The sequence below is a fragment of the Glandiceps talaboti genome, chromosome 10 (genome assembly GCF_964340395.1).
Source record: "Glandiceps talaboti chromosome 10, keGlaTala1.1, whole genome shotgun sequence".
NCBI lineage: Eukaryota > Metazoa > Hemichordata > Enteropneusta > Spengelidae > Glandiceps > Glandiceps talaboti.
This window is the reverse complement of record NC_135558.1, coordinates 17,434,653-17,459,891: the sequence shown is the minus strand read 5'-3', so window position 1 is coordinate 17,459,891 and position 25,239 is coordinate 17,434,653. Positions and strand designations below refer to the sequence as shown.

At 36.8% G+C, this 25,239-nt stretch overlaps 1 protein-coding gene across 2 annotated transcripts; it reads left to right on the top strand.

The window, feature by feature from the left end:
• Positions 1–2,491: 2,491 nt before the first annotated feature.
• LOC144441017 (receptor for retinol uptake stra6-like) lies at positions 2,492–25,011 on the top strand. 2 transcript variants are annotated; one of them, XM_078130526.1, is made up of 19 exons: positions 2,492–2,613; positions 6,866–6,964; positions 10,931–10,997; positions 11,443–11,528; positions 12,535–12,680; positions 13,116–13,294; positions 14,202–14,324; positions 14,832–14,890; positions 15,121–15,185; positions 15,795–15,856; positions 16,323–16,494; positions 17,363–17,438; positions 18,394–18,475; positions 19,163–19,211; positions 19,665–19,785; positions 20,486–20,593; positions 20,836–20,999; positions 21,618–21,755; positions 22,548–25,011. In XM_078130526.1, exons 2-19 carry the CDS (start codon positions 6,939–6,941, stop codon positions 22,862–22,864), a joined length of 2,040 nt encoding a protein of 679 aa, XP_077986652.1. In that variant the 5' UTR covers positions 2,492–2,613; positions 6,866–6,938; the 3' UTR covers positions 22,865–25,011. The 2 variants fall into 2 exon arrangements, with proteins under 2 accessions (XP_077986652.1, XP_077986653.1); XM_078130527.1 differs by having other exon boundaries at positions 14,202–14,330; positions 21,618–21,752.
• The last annotated feature ends 228 nt before the right edge of the window (positions 25,012–25,239 follow it).

Genomic DNA, 25,239 nt, shown 5'->3' with positions numbered 1-25,239 from the left:
CTAAGGAAACAGTTCATGGACTCCCAAGTGCTTATTACCATCAGCCATGAATATCTATATTCGACCACTGCATGAAACAATGTGTGTCACTGCCAAGGACCAGTACTGAACAATGAATGAGGAACAAGTTTCAGCTTGGATTTTAATTTGCCGGCAATCGCTTGCAGTGTAAGCTAGTGACGTGGAACCATGAAACTACTCTCCAGAACCCAAACTTTACATATATTCCTGGAGTGTCGTTCACCCTTGATAGGAAGCATCACTGTGGGACTAAATCCCAGTAAATGAGGCTTACAGAGCGTTGGATTAATCATAGACCCTCCATCCGAGTCCATGGATTAATAACACGTGGTTCAGCAGGTTGGAACTACAGAGACTTATACATGTATTACACACCATGGTTCGATAAGAAGTGTCACTGCCTCTGTATATGTACACGGAGTGCCAATGTAACTGGAAATGTGTTTGTGAACGCGAATTATTATCATGGTAAATGGCCATAACCTGTTCTTATAGACCTGTTGCCGGTTCCACGATGCACTGCGCGCCTCTTCATACAATGCCATGTATTGTGTACGCGCAGAAGGGTTTGCACGCGCTACTCATGCAGGGGTATGGTTGTCACCTTACCGTACCCTGGGTTCACCAGCAAAATCCCTCTCTGTCATTGATGGCGTTTAGACTTTTTTCTATAAAATCACTCGTAATCAAAGAGGTCAACGTGTCTTTCCACCATTTCCTGACGAAAATGTTATTTCAAAATTAATAAAGATAAAACAAGACTAATAAATATAACAACATAAGCGGAGTCCTCTCGCGCAATGCATCTTGGAACCGGAAATCAACTATTAAATGATGGATTTATAATTCAAGTCTTTGATGGTTTGCTTGCTGTCATAATTTTCTGCGTTCCGCTGTGTGAGGGCGTCCTTCAAGTTACATGAGTTGTTTCGTGTCATTTGATGGAATTGAAATTGGTTTGCAACTGTTTTTAAATTCAGATATGACCCTACACTCCGCGATTTGTTTTCAGCTTTTGTCGAACCATTAAGACGAAATAAAAAAAATTAATAAAAAAATGTTTGGTTCAGATTACGCTCAATTTTAGAATAGGTGGTGTAGGTACAGTTTTTATTTTATTTCATTCTATTTTTTTCTGTTTGAGTGTCTAGTTCAGGTTTTCCATTATTTCCATAGTTTTCCAAATGGTCTCTGTGTTGTTTATTGCTTCCTATCAGATGTACAACCATTACAGATGGGAAGAACAGTTTTATATTGTCTTTTCAAGTTGATGTCAGTTTTCGCATCCATTATTTCTTGCGAGACGTCATACATCATTTTTTGTAATCTTATCATTTTTTCTCGAATACGTAAAAAAGTTAAGGATCGGCAGTGAAAAGGTAGGTGCGGTCGGGTAACCGGAACCAAACAATAACTTTGTTTAGGCCTAACATAGGTAGGTCGGAATTTTATTTTATTTTACTTCAATTTTTTAAAAATTATTTCGACCCCCAAGGTAAGATACTCATCGGTCACAATACTTCCGTGAGAGTTTGATGAGGTGTAAAAGAAGTAAATGAAGACAATTATAAGTTAAGAAGATGAATAAATTATGCAGACTGTATTGGTGTAGTCCAAAAAGATCTGGTTTCTCTCTGAAATACGATTTCTTTTGTAAAAAGTGACCACAGATAAGGCAAAGGCATGAAGGTATACACGGATATAGAAATAAATTATTGTCATTTTACCTTTTTGCATGCAAAACAATGTTTAATGTCAGGGCTTAACTAAGGTTGGTTGTGTTAGCGGAAACACATTATTTTTTTTATTTGGCCTAAGGTGCAAAAAGATAATTTGATTTGGGACCATATCAGAAAATATGCCATCTTTAAACTATTAATAGTATTTGGAGTACTGAGACGGATCCGCGGAAATAAGTTTCTTTATACGTTAGTTATTGCAACCTGTATGTGCAAGAAATGAAAATTTGCTACATGAACACTAAAAGTCACAAATTTTCGCGTTGGTTTGGTTCATTGGCTCCATTATGGAAATGCGTTCATGTATTGCTCCCTGCAGCTTACCTGAGCTGACCTTTACGTGATTCCTCATTTGCATAATAATAGCCTACATGACCTTAGAACAGAATGGAATAGCTCGCTACCTCTCTTATGTACAGAAACGTCACTGCTTTTAAGACTCGTATAGAGAAAGTAATTTTAAGGACCAGAGTTTTGGACGGTTCTAAGGGAGCTGAGGGGAATCCAAAGTAGCGGTCCACCACATCTTGATCGTTTCACGATGATGGTTCCTAAATATCGCTAGCCAAACTTACTAAAACGCCGAACAAAATATCAAATTCACTGAACATTTCCACTTAGTGCTCAAATTGCAGAGATAAGTATTCGGTTACGTTTCATTTACCCCCTCCTCTAAATAGTTTGATCCATATACATCGTATATGCCTATCACGTACTCTCTTGAATAAGAAGTTCACTGCTTGTTTAGGGCGCGGTTAGATGCCGCTCCAGTTGCTAGTTGTAAACCGACAGTCCGGGCAAGTCAAATACACACGGCATCGAATCTTGTGTCTTATATTTTCAAGTACAAAAGGTAGGTACCGATTTCCCAGTCTCCCGACGCTGTCATGGCGCGAGTAATCATCGCACTCCATTGTCTTACGCGGTATACGTTGTGGAGTCCTCGCATAAGGACACAAGTCCGTCTCCAACCTTATTCTTCATTGATACCATCGGGGTATTCAACAGGTTGGTTGCGATTGTTCGAGGCCATTTTGATATGAATGGGATTTTTAGGTGGGGCTACCTTCTGTAGGTGGAGTGCAGTTAAGGTCTTGACGATAAGAATGCTATTTTTGCCCAATTTTTTTTTGTCCTCGCCTGAGTTTTTTCACAACGATCTGTTCAAAATACAAATAACAAGCAAAACTTGAAATGATTTATCGTTCATTCCTTATATAGTGGCCACACTTAGACTACCCCGCTTGGCTGATTTTTTCACGCTTTCTCACGCATGCCCTGCCAGAACTCAAAGCTGGTTTTTGCATAGTGACCAAAGAATTGTTTGTGTCATGAAGATTTTTTTCCGTATACCCTTGTATTTCATTCGTCGAGTAGAAAGGTTCCGACGACTTTACCCTCCATTACGCAATATGCCTGCACACACGCACGGCTTGTTTTACAAGCTAAGCACCGTGGCTTTCATGCTACACAGTCGTTTAGAGTCGTTTGAGTGACATCCAGTATGTGCAAACAACCCTGTATTGAACCCTTTCAAAATGTCACTAGTGCCATTGGCAAGCACGAACCCTTACTACCAATTGCTGTTAACAAACAAAACAGCAATTTTTTCTTATTTCTCCGAACACACACATGCTCTGTTTTCAAATGACAGCACGCCAGGTCTCCAGAAATTGTTGTTATGGAAACTGTAAATGACGTAATATGATAAATGGTCCGAAACTTATAACACAAAGTTTACCGGATAATGAAAGTTTTACTAAGTTTTTAACGTGGAATATTCAAGGCGATTTCAAGTGAGTTTTTTTTATGTACCCGCGAAATATTGTGTAATTTGCAAACGGAAATTTCAAAAGTATACTCACGTTGTATAATGATTAAATATGTACATTTGTAATTGGTCTCTAGTTGAATTTATAATTAGTTACACAAACAAGACTAGGTTTTGTTTGTTCTTATCCGACCTTCAATAATAAACCAATATGGCGACCTGCTCCAAGTACGTATCTGAAGACTGGGTCCCTATATGAAAGGGTTGCTGGCCTAAATAACTGAACAACATTATCACATAGGTCTCCTCTGTTATATTGACAGGCCATATCGGCCTGGAGTGTTTGAGGAACTCACTGTTTTCGCTCCAATTGTAATTGCATAGGTAGCAGGTAAACACAAGTGTTTGCCTACTAATGTCACTCTTCATTGTTACTATCTCAGTTTCTGAGCCATTGACAATGGACGTCACTATTATATCTTGACCCCCTCCACATCTCAAAATGACTGTCCAATACCATTATGATAATAAAATTAGGTCATTCTTGTTTCACAAGAAATGGGTGGACGTATAGGAATTCATTTTGAAGTGTACTTTAGCTACCATATTTTAAGATGGGAGTGTCTTGGGAGTGCCGTCTTTACTACGTACGTATATGTTAAGTGTCAAATTGAGACGGTAAATAACACAGGGCGGTGTCTATGTTCTGGATGGGACCATCTTATTATGTACACTATGACTCTGTGACCATGCAAGAGTACTTGTCTCCCATTAACCCATAATATACCCGTACCGTGTGACCTTCGGCTCCTTTTTTTGCTATTCTTTGCTTCTTTATATGAATCTGTAATGGTCTATCAGCCCGCCCGCTTTTCACTTTGTCTGTCTGTCTGTCTGTCTGTCTGTCTGTCTGTCTGTCTGTCTGTCTGTCTGTCTGTCTGTCTGTCTGTCTGTCTGTCTGTCTGTCTGTCTGTCTGTCTGTCTGTCTGTCTGTCTGTCTGTCTGTCTGTCTGTCTGCGTGTCTGCCTGCCTGCCTGTCTGTCTGTCTGTCTGTCTGTCTGTCTGTCTGTCTGTCTGTCTGTCTGTCTGTCTGTCTGTCTGTCTGTCTGTCTGTCTGTCTGTCTGTCTGTCTGTCTGTCTGTTGGTCTACCTGTCTTTCTGTCTGGCCGTTATCATTTTCTGTTACTCGTAAAAGTACAGTTCAAGGATACCGCACGAATTTTACGGCGGCAATAGGTACGAGTCGTCGGATGGGATGCCGGGATAATTGACCTCAGTTTCAGGTCTAGTTAGAGACGGGCAGAGGACGAGGTCATACCGGTACGTGGTGCATGCACTATTATGAATTAAATGCAAGGTTGAACTTGAACAATACAAATTCAATGCAAGTAACTAAATTGCCGGTCGCCTCTTTGTTGATGTGGTATAAAAGCCCTCTTCAGAAATTCTTGTTTTCTACAGTCACTACATTTTACCACCACTGAGTTAGACAATACTTATACACTGCCTGTCGTCACGTGATCACTCTAAGGTTAACCTGGATCAGGTTGAGTGATGGTGCATAATTATAACTACTGGTACTACTGTCAACTTTGACCTTTATTATTTCTGGTTAAGGACTTCAATACGTCTTCTTAGCAAAGAGATGAAGGACAAGATGTGTCGGAGTCCTCTCTCTCGTGTCGCAATTATCTAGAGCGAAAAGCGCGTTTGTCAAAAGATTTAGGTACAAAGTTTGGAGTTGCACATTAGACGAACTTTATAGCCATGTAATCGGATTGTTGTAGATAAACTCCAATGACTCTATCGTTTGCATCTACTAAATACATTTGAAAGACTGTTTAAATCCTTGTACTGTTGTTTCCCGGCGTAACCCGAAGCAGAGGATTTACTAACGGTTGTAAAGGCCGGGAACACATACAACCAAGTCACGCTTTCTTGCCGAAAGGCAAAGACCTTGGGTTCGACATCGCCAAAGCAATGCATGCTTAGTGATGAGATCAATAGTTCAATGTAGGATAAAAAGCTAAATTATTTTAGTTAGGCCTCAGAAACAGTCCCACTAAGGATATTGGCAAAATTGAAAATTGTTTTAGACAGCACAATGAATTTCAAATCAGTATGTAGTAGTATGTAGTGCTATGAATACAAAGCCAGTATGTAGTAGTATGTAGTGCTATGAATACAACGCCAGTATGTAGTAGTATGTAGTGCTATGAATACAACGCCAGTATGTAGTAGTATCTAGTGCTATGAATATAAAGCCAGTATGTTGTGAGTAAAAAAACTGTTGTTTTGTTGACACTTTATTTTAGTGCCATGTATTTACTATAGCAGAAATTCTTCAATTTTCTCAATTTGACGATTTTATTTTATTTTTTTTACAAATATTTGTATACAGGGGTACAAAACAGATCCGTTAAAAGTAAAATCGTTTTTGTAGCATGAGAACTAAATTGGCTCAAAAAAACCACCCCACCCCCAAAAGTAAAAGAATGTGTTAATTGGTTAACCTACGTTGAACTATGGTTGTCAAAGCAAGGTCGCTCACATAATGAATGGTGGTTAGGCGCAAGTGATGTGTTAAAATGGCGGCGCTGAAATATCACCCGATTAGTTTCAATTTAGGAACAACGCTGATTCAACCAGCAAGTTTCGTCATAGATGTAGGTTATGTCAAAACCCTGTAGGAGATTTGGTGTATTTGGTGTGTAACTTGTAGTACATGTGATACTTAATAGTGTAGTGTGACTGAATTATGTCGAAAGGGTATGGGCCCCCTTTATGACCACAAGAACAAAGGATCTCAAGCATGTCGTAAAACTGATGAGTCGTAAAACCGACAATGTCGTAAAAATAGAAAGATAAAATTGGGACGGTTTGCCGGGTACTTTAAAACAACTTCGACATTTGGAACTCGATGAATGTACCAAGTCTGCGTCAAATGTCCCATAAAATTTCCACAATATTACAATTCTGTGCTGTCTCATGCATTTTCGTAATTTAAAAATTGTTTAAAATCTCTCGTTTTCTGTAAGTTTTGGCATACTTCAACATGATTTTAGACAAAACTAAAAGAAAATACACTAAGTTTTTTCAAAACTTTGGCGAAAACGTGTTAAACGCATCGAAACTCTTTCATATAGAACTAATATTATGTTTGTTGGACACATATTATCACTCTGTATTGTCAAATTGAATCAACATGGTCATTGTCAATACAGTACGTGTAAAGGTGAAAGTGCATTGACCTTTGACCCCACCTCATTAAGGGATGGGAGTTTCCCTTCATGACAGCTAAGGTATTTTAACACGATTTTATGTTTCTCCTCAGGGTCCTATTGTTTATGGTCGTTGTAAGTGTGTTAGTCACGTGACGTAAATTGGGCAAGCGATCGTCCACCACTATGGACAACGGACAAGTTGGCAATCTGTAAGTAATACTTTGAAAGTTATGATTTTTAGTTTTAGGTGAAATTGTTTTGATTTCGATTTCAGTCTCTTAGTCTTTAGTGTTTCACTGTCAAAAGTCCTTCAAGTTCAAGACGTGATTTTAAGTATATGTGGTGTAGAGCATGCCGGGCTGATTCAAGTTCATTCAACAAAGTCGCAATTTTTTAATCAAAATTTCCCAATGCTCAGATCTGAACTGATTACTGAACTGATTACTGGGACGATTGTGACATATTCATCGATCGTCAAATCATGATCAAATACCACTTTGAAATAAAACACTTCCACGCTTAGAACACAATTAGCTATACCCGCAAGCCCCTCTTGCTAGTTATAATATCATAGACAACCGTTAGGTGTTTAACTAAAACCACAGATCAAAATATCATCAAAATAAAAGTTTAGTCCACAACAACAAATGAGTGCTGGAAAACTCCCGCGAAAGATTCATTAAAGCACCAAACGCTTTTAGAATTTAGAATTTCAGGTAGAGACCTTAAATCATTTTCATGGTGAACTATTAAAACTTCTGCTGTAAGCCTGTACTCAGACCACTAAATATCGTCAGTGGTCTGAGGCCTGTAGTGGTGTCTCGTCTACACAGACCGGTTTATGAAAAATCACGAACACATATTGTACTTCATGATCAAATAGAACTTTAAAGAATAAGTCACCTGTCAGAAAGTAGACGCTGAGTCTAGTCTGTCAAAAATACAGCCACTGTGCCTTTAATGAACTTGAATCAAGTGGCAAGACTCATGTTACCAGTAATATATGCTGAGCAAGCCATGTTCAGTCGTGTAGGGTCTATGGTTCAGTTTAGTAAAATTATAGCCTACGAGAGCTCATGCACTTTCATTATCTGAAGAATCACTCTGACAGTAGTATGTGTAAACACAGCTTACAAAGGGAGGGACATACACCGGTCAATGCATGGTAGACAAAGATAAACATTCCATATTGTTCGCACAGCCTGATGACGTAGTTATGTTTGTCATCACCCTAAGTAGTCTATTCAAAATTTCATTTGCTCACTTCTTTGTAACTATTTGAAACGTTCAAATTATTTCACGTCCTGAAGTTCTTTCTCGAATGAACGTAAATAAACTTCATTTTGAGAAAATTCTAAAGGCATTACGTCTTTTTCAGAAAACTTTTTGTGTTGTTTTGTCGCGTTGTACTGACTAGTAATCATGATAGGATGGCCCTTATTTTTAGATGACATAGAAGATTTCAAAATCTTGCAAAGCGACAGGTACCGGTTTTATGAAGCAACAGCTTATTTGAAACCTACGTCATGGTTGGCTAACTACATTGCAATGATGACCTATCTTGTACTCAGAACCAATGAAATCATTGCTCGTAAATCATGTCGGCTGAAAGTGATTGAAATCTAGAAATTCATTGTGCTCAAATTGGGCCGGTGTTCTTTTTTTCTCTTTTTTTCCCTTCACATTGCGTTAAATGTATTTCAGCACCGGGCCCGGGTTCAACGTATGTTTTGTTTACAAGCAAAGGATTACAATCATAGTTTAGCCATCGCCGTGACGATCACGCATCTAACACGTGACAAGAACATTCGTCGTTAAATGAAAAACACTTCTAATTTTTATTTTTAAATTTTAACTATTTACTCTGCTCTATTCGAAGTACTGTACTTTCATTGTCAGCCGAGTGACTCCAAACCATCCCATAACAGTATACAATACACAGTGCGTTTTTCTGAGTTTCAATGTGTTTTTAAATTCTTGACGCACAATAATGTAAAAGAGCGCCATCGATGTGAACAATTGCACCTATCATAGTCTGCATTCACACCGGGACAAAAAGTACCTGACCTTTGACACCGTACATGAAAGTATTTAGAATGCAATATCTGACACACCTGCATGGCCCTGAACTTTGCAGATCAAATCATTTGAGGGTGTACAATTTTACTGCACAGTGATTTCATTCCATAATAACAATGGATGCGGGAATGAAATTTCCGGCTGCAAGTAAAGTGTTAAAATTACGACGTACGAATACTCCACCTGTAGGGAGTTGGTTTCAAATTGAAAAGCTAAGTCTCAGTGGACAACAAACAAGACGATTGGTATTACAAATCGCTGTTACAAATCGCGTAGAAAGTTGACCCGAGGAAATCTATCAGTGCTTCACATTACTGTTCATAAAACATTACACCGAATGATGCTGTCATCATTTTTGTTGGCACTACCGAAAAACAAACCCTTCAGTGTAGAGGGTCTTGGCGGTATTTACAAAACTGGAATCCAACATTTGATCTCCGGTTTTATATGTATTACTATTATAGTATAATAATCATTTCCTAAATGAATTGTGGTGTTGAGACGAAGATCTGTTTCAGAAGATGTAATAAAGGAACTTTAAATAAATTGAATCAGATCCTCCGTGACTTTGAAATACGTCTTAAAATTTGAATCTTTTACGGTTCAGTATTTTCACTGAGACCACTTATAACCAATGCAAATAATTTTAATTATCAAACTTTGCTTTAATTTTTTCTCCAATAATTATCTGTGTACCAACACATACAAAGAATACAATGCGACTATATGTATATGTGCGTACGTACTTATTGCAGTGAGTAACATATGGGTGTGGAATTGTTTTCGTGTTATGGCAACCATCGATAGGACGTTCACACATATATAGGGCAAGATATCGACAACACCCATGCCACTTTTCATAGCGAATCCTAAACCCCATCTGTCATACATGAAAAACAATAATTCGTAAACAAGTTTATTGTTCCCTCAGTTCTTTTTCTTTGTGATTCGTCAAAACTAGCCGACGCCCTAACACATTGTACAATACGAGGTTTGTGTGTAGAGTTAATGGTTCACCTGATGACCACACAAAGCCGTGCGGGGGCTGGCCCAGACAAAATTGAAAAGGGTTTATGAAAAAAGTAAATACCTATGCAAGGTCGTGGTATTTTTTTTTCATTACGAAGGTGTACAATCATTTGTGTAAGCTTATATGTCATGGTTGATTTTGAAACATTTTGAGTAAATCGACATTCATATACTTTATTTTTCCTTTTGTTGTTGTTGTTGTTGTTGTTGTTGTTGTTGTTGTGATGGTTGTTGTTTTTCCAATGATCTAATATGGTGATACATGTACACAGGTTGATACTACTGTGTAGTGAAAACAATAACCAGGTGTATTATTCCTAAGTTCACAGATACAGAACAAGATACAGCAATAATTTCTCTATATATATCACTACTGTCTCAGTTTTGGCAAGACTGTCGTAAAACATTTATAGAATATTTGTCCGAATTTCTTTTTGAACTGTTTGTCCAAAAACTCTTATCTGACGTAAAATACTGGTAAAAAAACTGTCGACTGTCGTAATGCATTAATCCAAAACACCCGACTGACGTAAAACAGCAGTCCAAACAATCTCAACTGTCGCAAAACATAAGTCCAAAAACTCTCGACAGTCGTAAAAATCAGTTCAATAACCTTTCCTTTGTAGTAAAAATCACCAAAAACTTTCCACTGTCGTAAAACATTAGTACTAAAGAGACTCGCGACTGTCATAAAAAATCTGCTCAAAAAGTCTCCACTGTCGTAGTAATCAGTCCAAAAAAATCAAGTGCATTTAGTATTTAGAAATCCACGTCGTTGAATCATGTTTAAAATAATATAGTTAAAAAGGCGTGCGAGACCTGCCTACAACTATTACAGGTTTGAGAAATAGAACACGAATACCTCCCCTCACACTTTTGCCCACAGCTAGGATACTGTGCTATGCATTGTTGTTCCACGTTAACCACAGTCAATGGCGTTAGTTGCTACATTATAAATAGAATAGCCCATATCATTAGCAAACTATTTACTAAATCGAGATTTTGGTGAACATGATATGGTTGTTTATTGATGTCGTTCACTTTGATATTTGTTGTTTACATCACAGCACCCAAATTAAATGTCTACCGACATTGGACCGAGAATGGTTTTATTTGTGGATGCTAATACCTTCGGTAAGTTGTAATAAAATGAGAGAGAGAGAGAGAGAGAGAGAGAGAGAGAGAGAGAGAGAGAGAGAGAGAGAGAGAGAGAGAGAGAGAGAGAGAGAGAGAGAGAGAGAGAGAGAGAGAGAGAGAGAGAGAGAGAGAGAGAGAGAGAGAGAGAGAGGGGGAGAGAGAGAGAGAGAGAGGGACCTACAAACAGGCTCGCAGACAGGCAGGTAGACAGACAGACAGACAGACAGACAGACAGACAGACAGACAGACAGACATAGAGAAACACATAGTGATGGGATGGGGACAGGCATTCAGAGACAGACATTCAGACAGAAAGAAAGAAAGAAAGAAAGAAAGAAATATACACACAGAGACAGAATGATTAAGTCATGGCAATCGATCAATCCATCCTTTCATTCACATATGTACACTTTTGGTTTAAAGTTGAAAAATATTCTTTCAGGCTGTTGCCATTCTCATTGCGATGGCGCTGACCAGAAGATCCAAAATGAACCTGATGTGTTGCTATGGGAAACCAGGACTTGCAAGGTGAGTGTATTTGAATGTTTCATATGAAAGTGACACTTCACTGCTTAATCGAGTGGACACATCCCTTGACGTGAAAGGGTGCCGGCTAATACAAAGCACTTTTACTGGGCGTGAAGACTTTGTAACTGGGACACCGGAGTCATTGACCCATGCGTGGCAAAGGGTCAAATTAGTCAGAGAAAACTATGAACAGTTTAAGGAGTGTCTACCACTTAGATAACTTTCTTACATGAATGAAAGTTGTCAATCGCAAAGCCTGTGTCATATCGTAATGAGAATTCGTACCCTCAAGATCAGAAAACCAATAGTTATGTTTGAACCTGGACTTCATGCGAACTTCGAAAAGTCACATTTGAGTCGTACGTTTAGACTTCAAGGCCCAGTTTGGCTTTTAGGATTGAAGATTCGTTGTGAAAAACAGTTGTTTTACTTAAGTAGTTGCTTTAGAAAAAAACACTGGCTCAGACAAAAAGTTTCCTTTGTAATCCCATAGCTGCGATGATTAGATAACACTAACGCGAGAACCTGGGATCGAATTTCCGGCCTTTAACATATTACGTATACTAGCACCAATAAATTGTACATAACAGAGACAGTTGGTATTTGACTCTGAATGGCTGACAATAGCATGGACTGATTTGGGAGATGTCGAGATCTCTCACGTTGAACGATGAAAAAAAAAGATAATTTGAAAGAAAATAACTGAAGTAAACAAAACAGGTGGTGGTCTTTTTTATATGCAGACATTATATATGAATGTACGGGATAGATGTGTTTTCAATGTTTATATTGACTTGTTTACATTTAAATTGCCATGACTACCGATGATCATCGTGAAACGACAAATATTTGCGGTAATAAAAAAAAACTCAACTAATTATGACCAAACACAGAAAATAATGACGACCAATGTAGTATTGCGTATGTGTGTATTATTACCACACTTCTTGGTCTTGGATTGTACCAACAGACAATTAAGTTTTATTGTATTCTCTCTCTTTCACAGCGTTGGTAACTTACTCGATGGAAGGACACATCGTTTGGCCTATGCAGCGTCATTTGGTCTTGTAGGATCGGCACTTATCAATCTGTTTTATGGATTTTTCCCATTTCCACAGGAGTTATGGTTCGACAGAGAACTTTGGGTGCCTGGTACGTAACTACAGTTACAATGTATTACTACGAATTAAGTTGATTTTTCTATAAAATCTTTTGTAGAACACCATCCAGACTTGTCGTTGACTCGTATTAGTAAACATCATATCATTGGATGTTCCAGCTCCGAGTCAGCTATGGCTCTTTGCAGAGACTGAACGACTCGTGCTTAAAGGGACACCATCATCTATTCCGCATGCGCAGAATTTCGAATCTCAACTTACCATTTTACACATAAACTTGTATCGCTACATACTTAAATGTTATGACATTTGCAGATACATTTATGTCATCAATGTGTGTTACTGAGTATTTTCCGACAACTGCATCATTGCCACCCATTTAAAGCATGTCACCAAAAAGATAGTGTTTAAAAAATCACAATATGCCTAAAAACAGACCTTGAAGTATTTTTACTACGTTTTTCTACAGCTCTCTGGGGTGTCGTGGCCGTTGCAGTCTATGCGGTGGATTTCTTCCCCTTGTTTGCCTGCATCACACTGGCAGCATCCGGGATAGGATTTGGTTATTTCATGGGGACATTTTTCGCCTGGGCTTGGCTAGCATCGCTCCTTGACGAATTCTTTGAGTGCGAGAGCTACAAAAATATTGTAAGTACAAAATTGACTTGGTTGATATTATGATAATGCAATGAGTGTTGACATAGCGCGATGGAAATGTTGATATTTAGTGCGCATGCTCAATCTGAACTGAGATGGCGTAAGCCCGGCAAATTAAAGAAGAATATTAAACACAATTGAAAGCGAGGTATGCAATGACAGATATGTATATTTACTCAAACTGCCAGTAATTTGACTTTCAAGTTGCTATCAGATAAAAGATGAAGACCAGTGATTTGATAAGAAGTATTTCCAAAAAACATTTGAAAGCTTGGCAAATAAGTCTTTTACACGTGACAGTTTAGTTAAAAATACAAAAAAAAAACCACGCAAAAATAAAGCTAGATACCAAAGCAAATTTGAGTTTACAAGTATTTTTTATCAAAGTTACAATTTCACTGCAATGTCAGGTGAAATATTGCAGAACGAGTCCTTTTTCGTTTTTTTGTTTTTCTTCTAACAATGACTCCATTGTACATCTGGCCTAGTGAACAACTGGCTTGAATTTGTAAGACTTTAAAGTTCAAGGGTCAACCAGATTAGTTCCCTCGACTAGAGCTGTTGCTCCGGGCAACATAGACATTCCCATAACGCAATCATGCGCAGAAAGGTCTCTAACCCACAATTTACTTTTCACATGACGAAACACCTCTGTATAGTAAATTTAGCTTACATGGTTCGAGAAGGGTTTGTTTACTTCGACAGTGTTCAACATTACAACTAAGCCTTTTTTGACCCGATGTGACCTTTCACGAGTGATGGTTTCTATACCTATGGAATTTCAAAACAGTGTACTGCAGAACTGTATAATGTTTGATTGCAAAATCAGTAATCACACAGATTTAAATGAATATCGCTATGTACATTATATATTGTCTTGTGATTTTTGTTTTGGCAGGACCCAGCTGAATTTTTAATAATATTCGATATGCCAGCATTGATTTGTGCAACATTCCTAGCAATATGGTTTCCTGTCGGTCTATTGTTGTCTATGTGTAATGGAACTGGTAAGAAGGACCAGGTGAGTGTTTATCCCCCCCTGACTGTCTGCTCTTCCCTCTGTCTGTCTGTGTCTGTGAGCCAGCATCCCCTCTCCCCTTGTATCGGTCTTCTCTATGTATGCCCCATCTATCTGTCTGTCTGTCTGTCTGTCTGTCTGTCTGCCTGCCTGTCTGTCTGTCTGTCTGTCTGTCTGTCTGTCTGTCTGTCTGTCTGTCTGTCTGTCTCTGTATGTATGTATGTATGTATGTATGTATGTATGTATGTATGTATGTATGTCTGTCTGTCTATATATCTGTCTGTCTGTCTGTCTGTCTGTCTGTCTGTCTGTCTGCATGCCTGCCTTTCTGTCTATTTGTCTGTCTGTCTGTCTGTCTGTCTGTCTGTATGTCTGTCTGTCTGTATGTATGTATGTATGTATGTCTGTCTGTCATTCTTCTGTCTGTCTGTCTGTCTGTCTGTCTGTCTGTCTGTCTGTCTCAATTACTCCAACCACACACCTTTACTGAGTATCTATCTCTCTTTTTAGTCACGTGTCCATTGGTATGACAAACTGACTATACAAGCCTTAGAAGGGAGGAAAAGAAAGTAAGTTTAAAAGTTCTTAAAATAACAAAAATATGAAATTTAAACCTTTCCTAAAATTAACGCTCATCATCGTCATTATTTTTTTCCGTTGCCAAGAGTTACGTTATTTTGATTTCTCTATGTGATTGAAGCCTACTTTTATGATCACTTTGTTACAATCCCCGAGTGTTGAACATCACTCATAGTCCGATAGACATATAAGTCAACCGTATAATTTTTTGTTACTCCAGGAGCCCAGTTGTTTCATGTGGATTGTATGATGCCTGTAAAAGTGTCTGCTATATCGGAATTCCAGGTGAGTTAAGTGGTCTTTGAGTGATACGTATGTCTGCCAAATTTTATCGTGGCGTATTTTCTTGATGTGGTGTGTTATTGATTAATATATTTATCATTTATCATTTTTTTAAACCTTAAAACTTTATTTAAAAAAAATTAGAACTTTACAATTTTATCAAAATTTTAATATAATAAACTTTAGTGATATTTACCATGTGTTCAGTAATAGTCAGTAAAACACTAACTTTGACCCGATCATTTGCAACTTGAATGGTGAAATTTCGCGACCTTTAACAGCGATTGTTCTTTTCTGTTCCGGCGTTGTGATTGGCAACACATATTTTTTAGTATTGAATTTTACCAAACCATTCATGCATATTCCTCATTTTGTAAAAAAAATAAATGACTATAATAAATATGCTTATAAATGTCGACAAATTTTGTTACTAAGAAACTTAATATACAGAGGGAGGAAAGTCATAATCGCATTTTTAAAAAACAATCTACCGATATTAACTAATATAAGAAGTGTCTCCTTCTTGGAGTGCAAAGCAGACGAATTGCGTTATCCCTTTTTTGTGTTATTTTCATTTTACAAAATAGATATGTACCCCGCTTTCACTTACAGGTTTCCGGTACTCTACTATCATCGTTTCTACTGCCTTTGTGTCGTTCTGTATACTCTACAAGGTAAATGATATATCATCAATTTTTCAGCACTTTTACGATCTTTACCGAACAAATTAGATTTTTATCCAATGCATATTGTTAATGTTATTCAATTGCTTAGAATGTCACTCCCTAAAGAATATAGTGACCTTAGGGGCCTTGTCACTACGAGTTGCTAGACGAGCAGTGAAATTTTCAGAACACTTAGGTCACGAGTTTCTTTCCGACTGAATGAAAAAGAATTTCGGAGAATAATAATATAATTATTCCTCCTCATTCAAGAAGTATAATTTAAAAAAAAATAAAATTCGATCACCGCAAAACCAGTGACGTGGTAAACAGATGTTTCAATGTATAGATATGGTTATATATTAGTAATATTTGTTTTGTTATCATCGAAAATATGTTTCAAATAAAGCATTTATACTGTCAAAAAGGACAACTGTAAATTGATTTTGAAATTTAACCTCTCCTTTTCTGTCTGTAGATTTACTGTATGTGTATGATCTATTTGATCCCTGCCTTTGGTACCATTAATATTGGAACTGATGAAGAAATCGATAGAACTTTACATGCTTTAAAATTGGATAGCTTCTATCCTAAGGACAACATTACTGTAGTTGCAGAAAGGATGAGGACCTACTTCAACATCATGGAAGGTAGGATATCCTGGCAAAATTCTTCTACTCGCAAAGCTCTCAACTGAAAGCGCCGGCCTACATGGATGACCAGCTCCACGCTTTCTCTTCTTTCGTTTAGCTGACAACGGCCTGCTGCTTTCAACAGAAATTCAAAATTCAGGGACAAGTCTTAGACATATTTTGAGCACATTTTATTTTCAACAAACTGTGCACCTAAACTTTGTAATTGTATACCACTGAATACAGTATAAGTCACACCAGATATCGGAGTTAACCACAGACACGTCAAATCAAGCATTTAAAGTGGCCATACGGTTTAGAATTGGTTATTTATTTTGGATTTTTTTTAATTAAATAAAACAACTTTATTATGTTTTTGAAAAAATAATAATTTGAAATAACATATCCCAAGTCCTGGTTTGTAACCTAAAAATGACAAAACAATAACATTTTTTTTTTTTTTTTTTTTCAAGTGATTGACTTACAAACAAGGACTTAGTGTATGTTATTTCACATTGATTTTTCAAATAGACATACATAATAAGTTGTTTTAGAAATAAAAATCCAAAATAAATACCCAATTCTCATCCATATGGTCACTTTAATTCAGTGTTGATTGGCTCTTTCAGTGTCATTTTAAAACAAAATTATATTTTTGGAGTCTGCGCTAAAAAAATGATTTTGATTGATTTCAGGAAAAATCATACAAATCAGAACTTTCAAAATAAATTATTGATTCATTTTAATACTTGTGTGTGATATATGCTTTACGTACATCTGTTGTATTTGCATGAAATTAGCATAAATGTGTACGTCATTGAATACATTTTAGCATGACGTAGGTTCCCACTTCACAAATATCACTTGTGCTATTTTTTCCCCTCAGCTTGTTTGATCGTGGCTGTGACAGTAGCATTTGCTATTTGCGTCATTACCCTTGGATTTATCATGTCAAACTACAGGTAAGTCGTTTTTCAAATTGTGTGGGTTTTTTTTCATAGAATGTCTTCATTGAGTGACCAGTGATTGCTCCATATTGGTGACACACCTGATCTACTTTTCGTTTTTATTTTCTTACATTTTTTGATAAATTTGTTAATAAAAATGCAACATTTCAAAAACCTTGAATAACAATTTATTGTGGCAATATTTTCACTTGAAAATGTAAGTTTTGAAAGAGGTAACCAAAACTTGAAGATTTTGATGTAAATTTATCACATTTTGCCTAACAAAATAAAAATATCATACATAGTGCGTCATACAATACCATAAGATGTTATTCTCCAATATTTTTTGTTGTCACTACGAGTCGCTAGACGAGTAATGACAACCCTATAGGTCACGAGTATTTTCCGGCTGAATAAAGAAAAATATTGGACAATAACATAATTATACCATATTTCGAACACAGCAGAACCAGTAACGTAGACACGCATTGTAGTGAAATATACGCCCGATGTCGTGACGTAGAACGACCTGAGTATATATCCAAAAACTCGAAAATAACTATCCGAAGGTTATTATGTTAGTTTGTACAAAAACTCTCAACTTCTATAATGCTGTGTCCACTAATGTTTATTCCATACTTCTGTGCACCATATATATATATATATATATATATAGTGTATATATATATAGTGTATATATATATAGTGTATATATATATAGTGTATATATATATATATATATATATATATATATATATATATATATATATACATCAACATCTCCTGACGAGTGATTTACTCACGAAACAGGCTTGTAGAGACGAAAAACCCGACTTGATTTTCTTCTACCCTCAACATATATATATATATATATATATATATATATATATATATATATATATATATATATATATATATATATTTCAATTTTTTAAATTTTGTTTCGTATTTGTCGTAACATCTATTTCAGAGCCAATATTCTTGCCATGTACAAAGGCATTCGACTGGTATTACCCCCTAAGTTGTCGAGAAAGTCACCCGGATCATATGCCGTGAGTTTTCAATTATAATGCATCCAAATAGGGATTATTGCTCTTCGTCGCTAATAAGATGTTTCATGCTTATGCAGCACCTCTCATCTGTTTTATTTAAAGCATTACCACCCCGGGGAACATCAATTAGCCAGACTCATGTTGCATCACGACTTTTTGTATTTGGGGAGAACATATATAGATCTCAGTGTCCTCATAGACTACTAGGTCTTTTAGAGGGAAGGATAGCTTATGAATTCACACTGTTCCACGAAATTGGGTGATTACTTTAAACGTGTTGCAATCACATTAAAAATAGAAACAATCGGTAAGTCGTTTAACTGAAGTTGCTGTGCGAATCTCATACGTCACTTCCGCCTAAGTACAGATATCTGGCAACTTCGTATTGAAAGGGAATGAAGCCAATTTAATAATATTCACAAGGCATCCGTCCCAAAAAGGTTAGAGAGCCCTCAACGACGACACACTATTGAAATGAAATCTAAAATACGTCGATAGTCAATAATTAGAAGTTATATATCCTAAATATAACAATTTTACTTGCTAATTCTCGAAATTGGACATCTCGACAATGGATTGGGTTCCTACATTTCTCATTAGCTGACGAGAATGATTTGCAGTTTTATTAGAAATATCAGGAATGATCCCAAGGAATTAATATTAATAAAGTAACTCCTTTTATTTCAGGAAGCTAGCATGAAGTATATTGGATACCAAGTTGTTTTCATGGCATTTGGTAAGTCTTTCCTAATTATCTGTGTCTCTCTTATTATGTTGGGTCGTTATACAATAGATGCCAGTTGGCTTGTAACAAGAATCGACGTATACGACCTGTGGTCGCTTTTAAAGTTTGCAGAATTGTCCATGGAGCAAGCAGCTAGACTACAAATTATCGCAGACAGTGCACGTAAAAACAAGCACACGAACACACATATACAATACACATGAACACATGCACACACACACACACACACACACACACACACACAAACACACACACACACACACACAAGTCATACACATACACACGCAGTCGAATGAATGAATGAATGAATGAACGAACGAATGAACGAACGAACGAACGAACGAACGAATGAATGAATGAATGAATGAATGAATGAATGAATGGTTTGATTGATCAATCTTATCTCAAATTAAGCAACGCCTTTCAAATCTACTTTGTTTCCAGGTTTCGTTGTTCAGGCTGTGGTGTTATTTGTCGTCGCCTTCCTGCTTGCCTTCGTCTTCTTCATCCCAGTATTATATGGCTGGGGTTTGGATGTCCTTCTTAAACTCTGTTTCACCCTAGGGTAAGTTAGACTTAGTTTGCCATACCAGAAGAAAGTAACTGGGTGGATTAAAATACACCACAAATTTAAAAGAAAATCTAATATCAAAAACTTACTTTGTATAAGGGAAATGTAACCCATTCCAGTGTCACGTTCAATCAGTTTAAAAAACTGAAGTTACTTTAACCATAGTGATGGTACATTATCATGACCCCCAAGTAGACTGTGAAATACGTCGTGTCACTCCGCCCTCAACGGTCTGCTCCTAGGTGAAAGGGGATTGCCGATGCGGAAGGACTCCCCCGTCACGGTGTACCTTACAGCATCTCCACAACCGACGCACTCAAAATATCCTAGAAATAAGATGCATCTCAAAACTTGCAAATACCCTCAATCGAACTGCGATTTATATGCTGATATATGTTGACAAGTTGTTAGATTACAAAATATTGATTTGTTGGTTGGCCGACTAATGGCTCGTTTTGTTGATTGGTTGAACGATTAATTCGATATAAAGTTAATTGATCAATTGATTGATTAGTTTGCTTGAGGATCGATTATTGATTAATTAATTAATTAATTAATTGATTGATTGTTTGAGTGAATGGGTGGGTGTTGGTTGGTTGGTTGGTAGATTGATTGATGGACTGACTGATTTATTTATTTATTTATTTATTGATTGATTGATTGATCGATCATATTTTGACTTTTTTTCTTTCAGTCCTTGGGCCTTCTTGGCAATAATAGTTCTAATTGGACAAGCTTGCTCTGCATACAAGTACTTCATTCAACGCTACGAAGGTAAACCGACACTGTCCTTGAATAACCGGTGAGTAGATTACAGTATATACTACATTCAAGATTGTGTTAGAAAGTTTCTTTTATCTCCCCTGTGTTGCCTTCATGAATATCATAATGTGGGATCGTATTAGAAGTAGCTTTCTTGCAAATTGATGCTTTGTTAGTAAAATATGAATGACCTCTTTCAAAAGAAAAAACGTCAATTACGTGGGCCAAGGAATTGTCTAAAATGCATAAACTGATGTGTGTTTTTTTTCCTTTGTATTTCAGGCGATCATACTACAACTGTTACTATTTCATGTTCTTCTTTGAGTTTTTCTGGGGGTACGTTGTAGCCGTGTTCCGAATGATTCAAGGAATTTTCTACGGTTGTGTATTGATATCACGTTGTGATCTGAGTATGCTGAACTGGCGCTTTGAACATCAAGACGTCGGTAAGTACACGTCGTGTACATATATATTTATTTGGTATATACATGCATCATTAATTGGAAACAGCATCGAGTGTCTGAAAGTGGACATCATTGATGAGAAGTGGGTATTTATCTTGGATTTTTAATTTACAAAACAATTTGATTGTGGCTTCTTATTTTAGAAATCAATGTGAACCAACATATACCAAGTCTGTGTTTGTAACTCATGAGTCATTACAGTGCAAAAAGCTAAAAAAATAATTATGTAACAAGTTTGTTACTGTACGTACAATAACTAACATTTTACATAGTAAAATCTTCTACAGTTTATTGAGTTGAGTTACAAAGAAGGACTCAGCACATGTGCTGTTTGACATTGATTTTTACAAATAAGAAACCATGATAAAAAAATTTTTTGTTTTCTGAATTAAAAATCCAAAATAAATGTATTACCCAATGCTCATCATTATGGCCACTTAAAAGTGTAACTGTCTTCTGATTCGCGTGGAAAATTTGGCCAACGGTTTCTTTCTGTAAATTATTTTAAATATCGACCTAGTAAGTCTGCCTGTCGCACGTCATTGCAAGGGTGAACTGTATTTGTCTTACAAAACTGTCCTATTTTTTTTCCATGTTCAGCCCTCCAATCCTACGTGGCTATGCTACAGGTTGAGGTGGCCCATTCTCACCCAATCGTACTCAGTTGCTGCAAAATTATGATGCGTCCAATCTTAGCAAGATGGCGGAACAGGATGATTGTTGGCGACGTAGAGAGTGGTAAGAGCTTTTTGGACACTTTTTAAGTACAAAAGTGATGAAATTCAAAGAATATAGTCTTTCTGTATTTCATGGAATAGTGTACATGTTATCACAATCAATCAATCAATCAATCAATCAATCAATCAATCAATCAATCAATCAATCAATCAATCAATCAATCAATCAATCAATCAATCAATCAATCAATCAATCAATCAATCAATCAATCAATCAATCAATCAATCAATCAGTGCTTGTGCCTGTACATGTATTTTGAAATATATGTCAGTTCCAAAATTACCATGACAATTTTTTATTTTGGTAATATGGATATTAGGACTGGTCTAAAATGTATAACGAAGAACACGCCCCAGTTTTATATTTATGAATATTAAGCAGCATCAAAACTTGACGATATGATCAAGCCATGTCATGTCATGTCATGTCATGTCACGTGTTGTTGCGTTGTGTCACGTGATTGATGCATGTGGGCAATGTTGTCCTTTATGTGCATACTAGTAGGTCGTTTATATAGTGCTGAATTTGAAAGGTCCAGTATATATAGTAGTGGTGATGGAGGCAGATAGCGGTGACGGGTGAGAGGTACACTGCGTCATGAGATATGCGATGCATGTACGCAAGAACCAGAGAAGTTGGAGGGTTGGGGTAACCGAGATTCCTATCAGATGGGGATTTTCGAGAGCCAAAAATTCCGTCACTGTTTTCAGCAAAATGTTTTCTTTATCTTTCTATATGTTCGTTAACTTTGTTTAAATCTTGCCATATGTATATTTTATACGTCTTGTTTAGGTGGCAACGATAACAGTTTGAAAAGACAAATGATGCGGAAACGAATCCTGGCCAGAAATCGATGGCATCTGGCCTACACACTATACTGGAATCCAATGTTGAAACACCTACGTAAGCAACGAATCAAACTGCGTGCTGAACGACGAAAGGGAGGACCTCGAATGACGACCATGTCTACGCAGACCCCTCGTCATATCGCCATACAGACCAAACCCGAAGACCTATTGATGAGTGAATACTATCCATCTCATGCAGTCAAAACTGATGATATTCAACACGACTTTAGTGACATCAACCAATCTTACCACGATGATTGAAAACGTCAATCATGTAATCTAGCCAATGAAATGAAGAATTCAGATGACGTCATGGGCAAACTTTAACCAATCAGTGAAAACGAAAACATGGATTGTGTGACGCCACCATAAGCCAATCAATGAACCGATGACAATTTTGAATTTAGCGTTTCCCACAGAGTGCCATATAAATTGTATTAAAGTAGTTATTAGAGGAGATGTGGAAGTTTGATGTTAAAAAATGGGAATTAATCTCTCAATTTGTCACATGATTAGCATCAACAGTTTACTACATTTGGTAGTTTGTAGGATGAAATTCCTACCCAGTATAATTCGTTGATCATGTGATATAATTGAGGATGGAGTGGGGGGGGGGGGGAGTTAAAATTTACCCCAAAGATCCAAAATGGATTCTTTCCGTATACAAGATATGACAGATTTAGGATTTTGTTATATCAAACGGTTATTACGTAACCATACAAAAACATTAAGGTACATTACAAGGTAAAAGTCTGTGTTGTCGTTAAAGGTCAGGGGTCAGATTTTTTTGTAAAGGTTCAGGGGGTCAGAATCTGACTATAAGGACAGTTCATTCAATTCAACATTTACACCAAATGTCGTTTGGGCAATGACTATTTCTTTCATTTGAAATTCAACTGTAAACTAAACTAAACTAAACTAAACTAAACTTACCTTTACTGTAGTTCTTCTAGCCTGTAAAGCTGTAAGATACGTCGTGTGGCGCAGCTGCCCGTTAGCTGCTCTCTTCATCATTGGCATTAATTGCTCCTGGAAGGGGGTATGCCAGTGGGTCAGGACGATTCGTCACGGCGTACCTTGTACTACATCGCTAGCTGGATCTGCAACTACGCAATTCTCATTTCACAGCTTAGTCAGATCTAGTGACGCGACCGTGACGTAGACAGGCTAATTTCTTTGCGACCGTGCTGAACTGAGTCAACTCGAGGCTTCTTTTTTTGTGAACCTAACATTTCCAACAACCAAAAAATTGCATATCAAAAAACAACACGCCTGAACAGAATAGGACCTGTATCATGTTACGCACATCGAGACAAAAATTTGTCCATACTCGACTCTTACAGTTTATGCACGAGTAGAAGTTGCAGGAAAAATGTCCAAATGACTTAGAAATAAAACCATTATGTTAAAAAAAAAGTGTTAGTTTAGATTCACCGTTTTAAAACACATTATCAATTTGTACATTCATGTTTTCATTAGTTTATTTTTTTTATTTGCGTTCGACACGGACTTTTGACGCTTTCTACTTTCAGTTTCTTAGTTATGTTATTAAACAAAATTGTACTAATAATTCCTGATATTTTTATACTATATGTCAATGAATTTAAATAAACCTAGTGTGATAGTTATAATACAATTTTAATTAAAAAGTACCTTTTTGTAATCTTATCATATTTATCTATCAGATTTGAGAATATTTAAGAATTCAGTTGTTAATACGATGTATGACTCATTTTGAAAAAAACCCGGCTTCCCTTGTAAAGAGCGCGAGTCAATACAATTTGAAGAACCACCGAAAGTCGAAATATGTTACAAGATATTTGGTATATGGTATTTTGTATCTTGCATTCGGTGTTTATTTTAACTGAGCTGATTGGCTCTATTTGTACAAAGTTTAGCGGTGAAGGAAAAATTATTCAAAATATCTAAATGTCCGATGCCTTGCTTTGACAGTTCAATGCATCCTCAAACTGTAAGGCATGGCCGTTGGTGGCGCTATTATATAAAGTGGAAACTCACCGCGCCATCAACGATTGAATTGTGTTCAATCAATTGTGCATATTGTGTCATCACTTTCGATCACCTTCCATATGTCAATATTAATTACAACATGTTATGTTCTCATATAAATATTTCTAATGAATGAATGAATGAATGATTAATTCATATTTTCTCGCGAGTATTTTTAATTTCAACACAACTGTGTAATAAAAATCTAACTTCTTCAAGTTTACACAGACTTTGCTCTACAAGTAACGAATGTATTGTAGAAACCATCACATATTCATTAAATCGGACACGATCCAGTTTTTAGCATTTTTCGGCGTTATTGTTTTTTAATTACAAATGAAGACTTGCTGATATTTATACTAACAATAAACAATCTTTCACTGAACAGTGAAGAAGAGATCTGTGTACTTTAACATACTATGCTCACCACCACTACCACCACCACCACCACCATCATCATCATCATCATCATCACCACCACCACCACCACCATCTGCTCCCAAAGTTTCCAACGTATATCGTTGGCTGAAACACAAGTCTTCCCCACCTCCTCTCCCCTAACGTAACGAATTTCTTGGGTAGTTGATTTTGTATGCTAGTATTCATTTTGATAATCTTTTCTCTCA